Here is a 13,233-nt window from a genome sequence, read left to right as displayed (position 1 = left end):
TAACTGATTCCTGATTTCCTTCTAAAATAGGGACATGTGACAACAAAGCCTTCATCTCCAAATATTTCTTGTGTCATTAAATGCCACTCACAGAGCGAACAAGGCTTTCCTTCCTGGGTAATTTTTTAACATCTTTTTGCATCACAATGTCCCAATATGACTTATTCCACGAGTCATTTTTAATGGCAAGGGACTCTTGGTCAAGTACTTTTTCATATTTTTCCAATTTTCTAGTGGTGTACCTGCCACAGCAGATGTTGTGGCTTCTTCTTAATACGTATTTCAGGTATCTTAATCTCTTTTCTGAACAACTGGAGATAAAAGGATGTGGAACACTGCTGTAAGCTTTAGCATTCATTATCAGTTGGTTCCATTTGGAATATGGTCCTTCCCAATGGCATTTATTTGCAGAAGGTTTTAGATATCTGTCTGTAAGACCAAACTGCGAATCTTGAAATTGAATCTTACTGGGAATGAGCTCTTCAAAATTTTTTTACATAATATTAGTGGAGTGTGGCTTCAGTCCTTCTCCCCTCCTTTTTTTCATTGTCTTTCACTAGTCATAGTTCTTACTTTTTTTCCACCAAAGCTTTTCCTGCATATAGAGTGCTGAGGGGAGTCTAAATAGGCTTTTAATGCTGTTCTGTCTTCATATGACACTTGAACCAACAACAGATATAAAAAATGGGAACAAGTAAATTCTTGGATTAGTGAAATTACTCTAAATCCCTTTCTACAGTAATTCATCTTTCATTGTAAAACCACATTTAAATCTGTAAGTATGTGTGATATATTAATCCTATGTTAACATGTTCTCTGCACAAAAAAAAAATATCCAAGGAAAGCCACTGAGCAAACCTTTTAACTTATGATTGATTTATTTATATTGTCAGTACTAAAAATGATGATGGGGCTTACATGGAAGCTATAGAGCCGTAATCTGAGTAAAAATAACCAGCCACACCTTCTAAGAGGAACAAGACAACTAAGAAACCTGAAAATAAAACCATCTGTGAAAAACAACCCAGGGACCAAACATCCAAAATGAAGTGTCTTTCCATGTTCCCTACCATGCTAACGTAGTGGGAATGAAGCACTACAAATGTTCAAAGCAGTGAGCAGGGATTTTTAACTACATCAATCCCTCCCTCTACAGGAGTAGTCCCTCCGGTGTCATAAAGAGGGCTCTCTGGGTATGGCTCACAGGAATGAGCTCACAAGACTAAAATAAAGAGAAAAAAAGGACACAGCAGTGGTATAAAAATTTAGCAACTGTAAAAAAATAGCTTTTAAATTGAGTACTTTCTGTTGCTTCAAGCAGATTTGGGTAAGCACCCAGGAAAATCAATTTGCTCGCATAATGACCAAATTTATTTTACTTTTAAAAAGTCATCAATGTTCAAGAGAGGAGGAGTGCTGGTTTGAATCAGGCATGTTGCAAGCAGATGTTATGCAAGCTTCCTCAAACATCCCTGCCAATGACTGCAATCCTGAGTTATGACATTCACTGTAACTGCTGCAGTCTGGGCCCTTTTTTGGGCCACTCATCTGTTGGTTTTCCCAAACTGGGGATATTTTTGTGATGAATACAAAAACTTGAAGAAGAGCAACATACTTTTTGTTTCCAGACCAAGAGAACTTGAGAACCATGTCTGAGTTTCACGGCCTATCAGTAATACTGGATAGAAATGGAAAAGTACATTATTTATTATATATGTGATTGTGATACTCTTATTAAACATATCTCCTGGTTCATTCCTACCATGTATATGGTAAAGGATAGTCTCTCGCAGTTCCTTCTGTTCCTTCTTTTGAAGGATGAAAGGAAGTGGTTTCCAAATACCATTTTCAAAAACCCTTGTAGGTTTTTAATTATTTTGTCCTTTAGCCCATGAATGTATGAAATGACTACATCCTTTCATAACCTTTAAACAAATAAATGAAGAAATAAAGAATGAAAATAAAAAAAAGAAATAAAAAATGAAGAAACCTACCAAAACCAATCTCTTGGAGCAGAACTACTCTACTTTTTAAAGATGTTGCAGATTCTGGGACAGGAGATGAAGTACTGTTACTAATACAGATTAAAAGTTCTTAAATAGAGAATGACCACAGTTCCTACTCTGAAATGCACTGTATTTAGGAGTATCTCATAAAGATGAAAATTTTTTTGCTATTCAAAGTAGGACTTTTTTTTTGCTTGGATATTTAAATAGCCCATTTTCTTATTATATGTCCTGATGTCATTGTTGCATATTTTCTATTTTTAAGTACACGCTCTGCCATACTTTTTCAGACTGTAATCTCGGAAAGAAAGATGTGGGAGTAGGTAGGTGAAGCAGGATAGTAGTTGCTACATTATTGTTCTTTACTCAAAACATTATTGTGCTTTCCATCTTTAAACAATAAAAACACTTTGATAAAGCTTGCTTGAGCCTAACAGTCGGAACCACGTGACCACTAATTTAATTATACTATTCTTTTTTGTTAAAGAAGCAGGAAGCACTGCAATGACTTGCTCAGCTGTGTCAAACGAGGCAGTATGAAAATTAAAAGGTTGAGACTTTGTCACCTACAGCTGTGTTCTTGTATTACTTGGCTAGGTTTCTTTTACAAAGCTCTAGGTTTCGGGGCTTGTGTGCAGGCACGGGGATAAGTTCAATAAAGGGCAACAAGTGGAGAGTCTTGCTGTACATCGGCGAGAAGGGATTGAGTTTGTTAATAGTCAGAAGTGTTATAATTTGTGAATAGTCTGAAAAGCATTTAGGCATCCGATGTCGGGTAATACATTGTATTCTTCATCCCTCTGAAATGTGGTTATTGGATCTGTGATAAGGAAGGTGAGAGAAAAATGAACTTTCCAAGGACCGAGCAACAAACATCAAACGCAGGCTGAGGCAACCTGGCACAACACAGGAGATGTTATCGGTGACTGGTGCGGCGGGAGAAGCAAAGGCACAGTCCCGATAGCCTGGTTATCAAGGGGATTCATTAATAGCGAGGCTCGCCACGCTGTGAAACAGTTTTCCACGGAAAATTACGGAGATCCCATCCTTGGGAGACGTGTCCGCCCAAGCTGTCCTGTCAGCGCCTGGGCAGAGCTTCCCCGGGCGAACAGAGCCGGCGGCCGAGCACCTTCTGGGCTGCCAGCGCTGCCCTTCACCCCCCGCGACCTCGGGCGGCCGCTCCCCCCCCGCCCTTGAACTCCCCATCCCTCGGCTCAGCCCTCAGGGGGCGGCGGCGGATCCCGGGTCACGCCGGGACAGGCCCGTCCAGCGGCTCGCTAAGCGCCGAGAAGAGCACTCTGGGGTTCTGTGGGCGCTCAGACCCCGTCACAGAGCCAGAGACAGAGCTGGTGCTGGAGCCGGAGCCGCTCCCGGGGGACCCGAGGCCGCCGCCGCCTCCCGGGGCCGGGCCGGGCCCATAGAGCGCGCGACGGCGGGATAGAACGGCCGCGCCGCGGCCGCAGCGCCCCCCGGCGGCCGCTCGCGGGGGCGGCGCGGAGCGGGCAGAGAAAGGGAGCGGGGACAGTAATGGCGGCCAGTTAGAGCCGGGCTGAGCCCGAGAGGCGGCGGCGACAGCGGCGGGAGGAGCCGGCGCGGCTCCGGCTGCGCCTCTGCCCGGCGGAGCGGCTTCCCCGGAGGGCTTTTCTTCCTTCCTCCCTCCTCCCCCCTTTCCCTCTCTCCCTCCCCTTCCCCTCCCTACCCGAGCCCCCGCCTGTCCGCCCTCCCTCCCTCCTCCCTCCGCGCCGGCGGCGGCGGCGGCGGCGGCGGCGGCGGCGCCCCCCGTGTCCCCCCTCGCCGGGGCCATGGTGAACACCAGGAAGAGCTCCCTGCGCCCCCTGGGCAAAGCGGCGGCCGCGGCGGCCGGGGCCGGCAGCCATTTCATCTCGTCCCGCACCCGCTCTTCCAAGAGGGGCACCAAGGCAGATGCGGCCGGGCTGGAGGAGGCGGCGGCAGCGCGGGTGAGCACCGGGGGGCTCACGGGCAGCGACGGCGGCGGGAGGGCAGCGGCGAGGCCGGGGAGTCGCTGGAGACAGCGCCGCTGGTGCCGGGGGGGCCGCGGGCAGCAGGGTCGGCGGGGGGCGGGTGCCCAGACGGGCTGTCGGGGGGACGGCGGGCAGCCCGCGGTGAGGAGGCACCGCGGAGCCGGCGGGGACGCGGAGGCGGCTGCGGAGGAGCCGCAGTCCCTGCGGGGTCAGCGGCGGGGCGGCGGGGGCCGCTGACAGGGGCGGGGGGCGGCGGGGACACGGTCGGCGGAGCTGCCGCGGTGCTGGTGCCGGGCCGGTGCCCAGCGGGCGGGGGGTCCGGGGGGTCCGGCGGGGTCCGGCGGCGCGGGGCTCCCCCTGCGGCCGCGCCCGGCGCTGCCGCCGCCAGACAAAAGTTGGGAGCTGCGCCCGCAGCAACTTCGCAATAATCCTCGGCCCGGGTTTGTGTGGTGTTTTTTTTTTTTCTTTTTTTTTTTTTTTTTTTTTTTTTGTGTGTGTGTGTGTGTGTGGTGGTTTTTTTTTTTCCCCCTTTCCCTGAATGACCTCGATTCGGCCGGCGGCTGCGCCGGGAGGAAGCTGGTGTTTGGGAAAGCCCACCCCCCCCACGCCCGCCCCGTTTTTGTGGCAAGGAGGGTGAGATTTTGCCGTCAAGTTTGAGTGCTTTCCCAGCAGAATTTACTGTGGTAGCTTTGGTTGGACGGGCTGAATGGCAAGTGGAATTCTGCAGCTGGATTTGGAGAATTTAATATTTGGTGAATTCCGACTGGAAGAAAGAATTCGTGAGACTCTCTTCTTCCTTATCTCTAGTCGGCTTTGTTGACTAGAACTGCGTTTTTGGTTGTTGTTTTTTGTTTGTTTTTTTTTTTTTAATTGGCACAGAATCAATTAGGTTGGAAAAGACCTCTATGATAATTGAGCCCAACCTTTGACCAAACACCACCTTGACAGCTGGACCATGGCTCTAAATGCCACGTTCAGTCCTTAAACACCTCCAGGATAGTGACTCCACCACCTCCCTGGGCAGCCCGTTCCTAACCCTAACCCTTTCTGTGAAGAAATTCCTCTTATAGGAGGAATTATAGGCAGGACTTTTTCTTTACTTGAAACTTCACGTGTTGCTTTGAAGGTTTAAACTAGTAGTTATAGCTGCATGCTCTGCATGTATATTAGAAAAACAATGTAAATATGGAAGTGAAAATTGAGGGTCAGAAGGACAGTCCTGCATCAACTGGCCACATCCCAGCCCTGCTAAGGAGGAAGTTAATCAGACAAGCAGAAAAACAGCAGTAATAGCTGGAGGCAGATCAGAAGGATGACACCTGGAATTCTCACGAAACCTTTTGCTCCATTCTTTTGGTCTTAAAACACTAAAAACACCTCAAATTACTGACTAGATACTCCATACCTTCTGTGCTTCTCTTTCAGTTCTTTCATGCTTCACAGTTCTTCCCTTCCCCCATCTTACTTTTCCCTGTTCCCTATTTCTTCCTTGTTTAATTTCAGTAGACTCCTGGGGATGCAGCACCATAGCTGTAAAAAGCTGTTCTGCTTGTTCTAGTGTGCACTTTCTGTTTATTCATATCGTGGGTCTTGTGGTTTGTGAAGCAAAGTTTGGTGTAACCCTTACTGGCTTACTTTGCAGGGAGTTTGCTGCTGCTAAAAAAAGTAGCTTGGGCTTCTTTCCAAGTATTTTTAATCTTTCCAAGTATTTTTATACTACAAATCATTAAAATGTTTAAATTGTTATTTTCATGGCGTAAGGAAAGGAGATGGTGCAAAATAGTGCCAAATGTTGTAAATACTTCCCAGGATATTGCCCGTGCTTCTAAAAGAGCATTTCTTCTAAAGTTAAATGTAAATTTTGGTATATGGGAATAGACTTGTTTCACTGCACAACAAATCTCATGTGTTTGAGGTAGAATTTTTTCTTTTCTTTAAGATGTAATTGCCAAGTATGAGCAGAAGTTATCCAAGAAGAGTGTTTTGTAAAATATATATCTCTCACTGTATTTTAAAGTTGTCTTTGTACAACTCTTTTTATTCTTCAGATGGAAGTACTGCCAGCAATGCAACGTCTTTCTGAGCTTCTGAATCTTCTTGAAGTAGTGCCAGAGAAGGATCTCAGTGATTAGGACATGAATAACTGTAGCAGTAGGGAGACAAAGCCTTTGCTTTTGGAAGCGACTGTCGGGAGGCAGATAGTGAGGCTGTGCTCTGTGCAGAAGGCGTGCTGGGATCGTCTTCATGCAGTTGTATGTATTTTTTTTTTTTTGCAGTTGACTGGAACAGTGTGTCCATTTTAAATCTTTTGGGTGTCATGTCAGGAGACCCAGCCTTACTACCAGCAGTTAAGTGGGTTAATGGGCAGCTCGAGTTTGGAGCTTTGGCAGGAATGGGATGCTTCTTATTTGCACTGTTTGACTTAATTTTCTTCCGTGGAGGTTCTGACTTGGACACCCAGAGAAATGCTCTTTGGTGGCAATGCTTGTGGCCCACATTTCAGAATGTATTTTGAAAGATCATCTATCTCTTTCTTATTAGCAACAAAAACTGAGTTAGTAACCTAATGACATCCTGTATGATGCTGAGTAGACGAGATGAGGGGTTAGGAGTTGCCTTCCACCTCTTTTGTATCTACTTCAATTTTTGTCTCCTTTTTTCCTCTTGGCTACTTCTGGTATACATAGGGTTGTGGCTTTTTTTTTTTCTTTTTGTTTGTTTGTTTGTTTTGTTTCTTCCCCCCCCATATATACAAGGATAGGCTTGAATCTCTCCTTTCCCAAGAACTTAAGTTTCTAGTCTTCTGCTTCAATATTATGCTGAATTACATATGAGTAGTGTGTGTTTTTGTTTGTTCTGAGTTTGGAAGCAACACACATTCTGTGGAAATGGGCTGTAATAGTCTAAATGCCTTTATCATGTTCAGTGTATTCCCTCTGTAGTACTTGCTCAGCCCAGAGAAAGCAATGACGTCAGGCTTTGAAAAGTAAACTGGTTTGAATTATTGATTGGCGACCACGCAGTCAGCGATGAAGATGAATACATGTGCGTCTGTCTCCTGACCAGAAGCCAGATTAAAATGAACAGAATCCCTCACTAAATGGATCAAGGAGCCAAGAAGTTTATTGTCTGAGATGATGTCATAGCAGAGTGCATAGAGAGGGTACAGAGGGGAAAAACTGGCCTTTGTTTTCTTCCTGCATCTAGGACTGATTTACACACTGTTTAGTAGAAATTGAAGTTATGCTTACATAAATTTATATTCAATCTTTATACAAATTATATATATTTTTTTCTTTCTAGCCTTAAAACTTGGAAAATGTTCTGGCTTTATATTAAAGCATTCTGACAAGAAAGGTGCATCAAAATCATCTAAAGTTTTCAGAAACAGAACTGTAACACAAGGCTTGTAAATCCAGTGGAATTCATTCACACTGTGAAAAAATTGAGGATACTGTGACCATAAGTGGTTAAATTTGTGATTTATATCTACTAATGTCTGTTGTTTTCAGATACTGAGTTGTGATTGCTGGTAACATTTGCTTGGCAATTGAAATGATTTTTCTCAGTCATCTCAAAACACGAATCAAAAATGTTGATCAAGAAAACTTATGAATTTATTGTGAAATAAACACTCTTAAATTATGTCAGCGTACTAGTTAGACATTTTAGAAATGTATACAAGATTAGCTTAATTTAATTAGCCAAGAAAGCATTAGCAGTGCCTTAAGAGCTACTTGAGGGCACGGTGATAATTGTAACACATGATCCTCGCTAAAAGTAGTGCTGCCAACATCGTTCAACTTGCTCAGTGGCAACGTAGAGCTCTCCATTGTGCTTAATTGCTAATGGGAGCAAACAGGGGCTGGAGGATTGACATCGGGTGCTGCAGTGTGGGAAGGTAGAAAGCTAAGCAGCATATTTGTGCTCTGTGATGCCAGTACATCTCAGTGTCTCCTATTGTAATTCCTCAGTCTGTAGCAATAGAAGTGTTTTTTCTGATTTCTGTGTGGTAATGTAGTTTTTGTAGTATAAACTCATTGCCGTGTTTTACTCCTTGAGAGGCCTTTAATGGTCAGCTGTTGAAAACATAGAAAAATAACTTAAAGAAATTATTATAATTTCTCTTAAAATACAAGTTTCAAATATAACCCATAGAGCTTTCTAAAAATTAAATTTTCCTTTACGAGAGAGCCTGATTGATTTTTCTTTGTTGTCTATGCAAAGTGTCTGGTAGTGTTCTGAATGCTCTGCTGTTTCGAATAGAACTGTAAAAAAGTTAGATTTGCCTCCTTTGCTGGATAAATGACACTTGCTGGCCACCTGCATGTAAAGCTCTTACAGGGAAAAAAGCTCCTCTCCAATATCTATGTTTTAAAGAACGGAACTGCCTTCCTGTTTGAGTTTACAGTAGCATCAGTAAAGGTGCTGAGGTTAATGCTTTTACAGTTCTTTGAAATACATCCTGAAATAAGAGAGTCTTGTGAAGTTATTCCAAACAATTTAATTTAAAGGAAGAGTCCCAGGAAAGCTCATATTTTTGGTGTGTAATAAAATGTCGGGTTCTTTCTGGTTTAGTGGTCTGCTGCTCTTTTGGGACTTAGCAGGGGAAAATCAGTGATCTAAAACGAATTGTGCAGGCTGTTCCTTGGTAGTGTAGTGTTAATACAGCTGTGAGCAGTGGGAAATGGAGCAATTGTTGGAAGCAATCTGTGTTCAGGATTCTATCAAAATACCATACAGTTGGCATTTGTAATCCTTTCATGTTTCTAAAGGGGTGTCCTTGGATTCTTCCTGTGTATCCTGCCAAATCAGTCTGGGCCCCCGTCATAAGTCAAGACACCTGTGAAGTGTCCACGGCTTGTTTTGGGAGGCAGGGGTGCATCCTGTAGGAAGCTGGCTATCCTTGGTGTCACGCTGTTCCAGGGCCTTCAAAGGAAGCAATATAAAGACTAATCCAGTCAGTAGATGAGAACTTCAAAGAATACTCAGGAAATGGTGTTGATGTTTGGTGTGCTGCATTGCTTCCTCTGAATATTGGGCTTGTCCCCAAGTAATATTAACAACTGCTTCTCCAACTACTCTGTCTCAATCTGAACTTCAAGCAGAAGGCTTGACCCATGGCCGTGAGACAGCCCATGACAATTTTGCAGGAGTGGCATACAGCTTGGGGTTATGCAAGATAATTAGCTCAGGTAATTACATTCTCATCAGCTGCATCCCCCTGCAGTTTCAGTTGGATGTGGTACGATTTTGCACATCCTGTCCTAAATTGTTGAGTGTTTGCTATGCTGTGGAAAAGTTTTAATTCCAATCTAATGATGCTTTAAATGATTTCTATGTAAAACTTCATAAGAACCTTCTCAAACTAAAGCTTGCAGCAAGTAGGCATCAATGAGCTGAAGCTTTCACTGCTCTTATTTTGCAGCTGTGACCCTTTTAAAGGTTGCTGATCGTTTATTAGATGTTTTAGCTCTAATGGATTACTTTGTGTGTGGGTAATACTGCTCATGAACCCATTTATTGCAAAGGGAGCTGACAATATGTTTTTAGCCTCTTTTTGTGTACACTTCATGCTTTGCTGCTTTTTCTAAACAATTTTTCAGTCTGACTTCACTCTTGAAATATTGTCTTTATTACCTTTGATGGGATTTTCATGGTTTATTTTAACCATTAATTCTGCTTTAAATTGTTCAAGTGTTGTTTTGCATTTATACTTGCTCGGACTCTCTTCCTGAATAAATCTAGTTTCTTTTTGCTTGGTAGCTATTTAAACAGGCAACTTTTCAACCAGTTGTAAGATTAATGTGTAATCTTCTGTAAGCCTTTTGATTTTACACTGCTGAGTATGTGTATGCTATAATAGCTTCAACTCCAGCTGAACTAGGTATGAAGGAGGCAGTTTTAGTTCTATCAGAAGTACAGAATTTAAAAGCTTCTCCAAGTTCTATAATTTTTTTTGTAGCCTGTACTGAATTTTGTGGTTTTATCTTTATGCTTCTATTAGTGTCTGTTAAGAGTCTAACTAATCTAGAGCTTTGGTGCAAAGCTTGTGTCCAGTTGCAGTTGGAGTAGATGCTTTGGTTTGGGTGTTTTCATAATTTGAGAAATGGGCTTTTTGCTTTTTTCCAGTCCCCAGTCAGTTTCCTCATTTTAAATGGATAAATTGTTGAGCCAAGCTATTTAAATAACCTGAAATGAAGAAAATGTTCATTCTGTACATGTGGAAGAGATTACTTGCACTGAAATTTGTTGCCATGCTTCAGCAATCCCTCATTCCAAATACTTAATAACTATCATCTATTATTTCTCTGATTTATCTTTCAGGCCTTGAATGTTGTTTTTATCTTAAGATTTCATATCACAATTGTACACAATTTAAATATTTTCTTCTTTTGAAATACTCTCTTCAAGTGCATTGTAGTTAGGGATGCAGAGTGTTTTTAATCCCAAGTGTTTTTTCACACAGAAGGCCACCTTCCTGTAGTTTACCTTGCTACTGACACTTCCTTGTTTAGTTTACTGAGCCTGTTTCCTGGTCATGTCCAAACCTTGTGGAACCTTCTGGTCCAGGGGTTCTCTATTCTCCTCCTTGGCAATCATAGTTCAGATCATTCTGCTTCTTTATTTACATTTATAATAGTACTAAAGGGGGCCGTGTCCTCTAGGATTTGTTTGGGATGGGGGTGTTCAGCAGAAACAAGACGGATTTTTGAGGACTGAGGGTAGGAAAAAAAGTTGTTTGAATGTCTTCTGTTTTTCCATGTCTGAATTGTAATCATTCTTGACTCATTACATAATCTAATTTTTGCTTTAAAGGTCTGTGTTAACAGAGTCTAGAAAGTAATGGAAATGGTTAATGTGGTTCTAACTAAAAATGTGTTGCTTTTAGTATTCCTTCGGTGTTAAATAAGGCGGATCAGTGGTTTTAAAAACTTCCCTTAAGTGAATATTCTAGGAGAATTTCTGAGTGATGCATGGACCCCATACAGTAAGTAGAGCTCTTCTCAGTGGACTTGTTCTGAAGGTGTGTGATCTCACACGTGCTGTGAGCTCTGGCTGTTGACTCTGCAATTGTGAAAACCAACAGACTCACCAGTATTAATGCTTGCCACTATTAATGCTTGCCAGGCCATTTGATCAGCTGGATCAGGATCATGTTACTGGTCCAGTTGAAACTAATCCTCTTCCCCCCATCCTTTTGCTTCCCTTTGCCTCCCCTCCATCCTTTTGATTTGAGTATCAGCTGAAAATTCACAATGTCTCCCTAATTTTAGTGAAGGCACAGAGGAAGAGAGAGAAGTGCTCCTGGTGGAAATGCTTGGAGTGGGAAGATGATGATGAGTAGAGGACAAACCTCAGCTCACTATTTATGGGCTCTGTCACAGTTTGTCAGAGGCTGCTCTGGAGCTCACTCTCCCTTTCGTTCATAAATGTTGAAGTCACCTGTGGACTGCAAGAATTTTTTGGGTGTCACACTGAAAGGCACTTCCTCAGCCTGGATATGAACAGGTGTCTTTTTCTATTATAGACAGAGGGAATGGTTGCAGGTGTGAAAATCCCCAATACAGTGCTGTAGGTAGTGGTTTCTGTTTTTAACTTGTAAGCTTTTAACTTTTCTCAAAAGCTTTCACATTTATTAAAATAACCTGAATTCTAGAATTGAAGAGTTCCAGGAAATAAAATGGAAATCTATTGAAAAAATGAAGCAGATCTTTCCATGCAAGAAATATGATTTTATTTATCTGAATGACTAGGGGAGAATTTATTTTTCTGAAAAAGTCTAAATGATGGTATTTTTTATATTCTTAATGGCTGTTATTGATGTAAGCATTGTTTAGTGAAAAAAATGCAGAAGTTGAATGTTAAAAGAATTTAGATCATCCTGTAATTGAGACATTCTTCACTATCATTACCACTAATGAAATACAGTGTTAATAGTTGTTTATTCCAAGATCATCAAGCACTTAAGCATGAATCTTATTTTCCCTTAACACCTGTGGAGAGCCAATGTCTGATAAACAACTGTGTGCAAACAAACGGAAATTGGAGAACTGCCACCAGACAATGGGTTCCTTTAAGCCTTTTTCTTTTTTCAAGCTATCAGCAAAGTTAATGCATGAGGTCCTTCATGAAACTTGGATGTTTTCAGTAAGGTAGTTCATGTGCTCTTATCTCCATACGTTTATTTTTCAGCCTCTTGTCACATGAAGGCACAGGCAGAATCATAGAATGATAGAATGGTTTGGGTTGGAAGGGACTTTGAAGATCATCCAGTTCCAAACTCCTGCCATGGGTAGGGACACCTTCCACTAGACCAGGTGGATGGCTCAGAGCCCCATCCAACCTGGCTTTGAAGTAACTATTCTTACCCTGGACTTTTAGGACATAAGGGTAGATGTTCAGCATGCAGCAGTGTGTTATGTACCATCACAAAAACAGTCTACTGGATTAGGCTCGACCTCAAGTTCAGTCATGTTACCTTTTTTCCGCAGACAAGTGTATCAGGTCTTACCTCTTCCCACCTCTCCTATAGAAGAGGGGCTAAGGGCATTTGGAAAGGGCCCAGGAAAATGTAGGGTGGGGAGGAGAGGAGCTTGTGAGGATATGTTGGTGCTGGAGAGAGTGGGTAGCGTGGTGTGTCATCCTGAAATTAGGACACAGTGTGGATGCATAAGGCAAGGTGTGGTACCTGGTTTGAGCACCCTGATGAGAGCGTTTCAGCTACTGAACATTTGTACTGAGCAGGAGAGTTTTAGTCCTTTGGTGTGTGTTTGTTTTTGGTTTTGTGTGGGGTTTTTTTCCCCCCCTTTGGTGAAGAAGCTATAATGTAAAGTGTTGAACTTAAAAAAACTTGGAAATCGTACTTGAGGGGTGTAGCAGTTTGGGTCAGATGACATTATCACAGTCATGAGAAAATGATCTACTAGGTAGAATTTGGAACCAGAAAAGAGTCTATCATAAAATACCTCAAAGAGATTGTGAAACCTTTTGATTTTTTTTAATTGCTTAGTTTGCCTTGTCCAGAAATGCATTAGGAATGGTATCTAGCTCTTACCTAACTCCCATCAATAGATCTTAAAGTAGATGTTTAATACAATGAATTTGTAGAAGTTAATGTTTTAATCCATATTTTTTACCTTTGCAGAAAATAGAAAGGGATACACAAGGGAGCAAGAGGTTCATCCAGAATCACTGTGCAGACAGCTGGAGAGTGTTTTTGGTGTATTTTTTTTGTGTTTGAA

At 42.6% G+C, this 13,233-nt stretch overlaps 1 protein-coding gene across 2 annotated transcripts in view; it reads left to right on the top strand.

Moving 5' to 3' along the window:
- The first annotated feature begins 3,521 nt into the window (after nt 1-3,521).
- Nucleotides 3,522-13,233, top strand: part of ATAD2B (ATPase family AAA domain containing 2B) — a 74,987-nt gene continuing 65,275 nt past the window's right edge. The window contains exon 1 of one of the 2 annotated variants that reach the window (XM_032683696.1): nt 3,522-3,964. In XM_032683696.1, the coding sequence (XP_032539587.1) occupies nt 3,809-3,964 (156 nt within the window). In that variant the 5' untranslated portion in view covers nt 3,522-3,808. The remainder of the gene's footprint in view (nt 3,965-13,233) is intronic. The other variant, XM_032683695.1, reaches the window with a different exon arrangement.

Source organism: Chiroxiphia lanceolata, chromosome 3 (genome assembly GCF_009829145.1).
Source record: "Chiroxiphia lanceolata isolate bChiLan1 chromosome 3, bChiLan1.pri, whole genome shotgun sequence".
NCBI lineage: Eukaryota > Metazoa > Chordata > Aves > Passeriformes > Pipridae > Chiroxiphia > Chiroxiphia lanceolata.
Note: the sequence above shows the minus strand (reverse complement) of the source record. Positions and strands in the feature narration are given on the sequence as shown.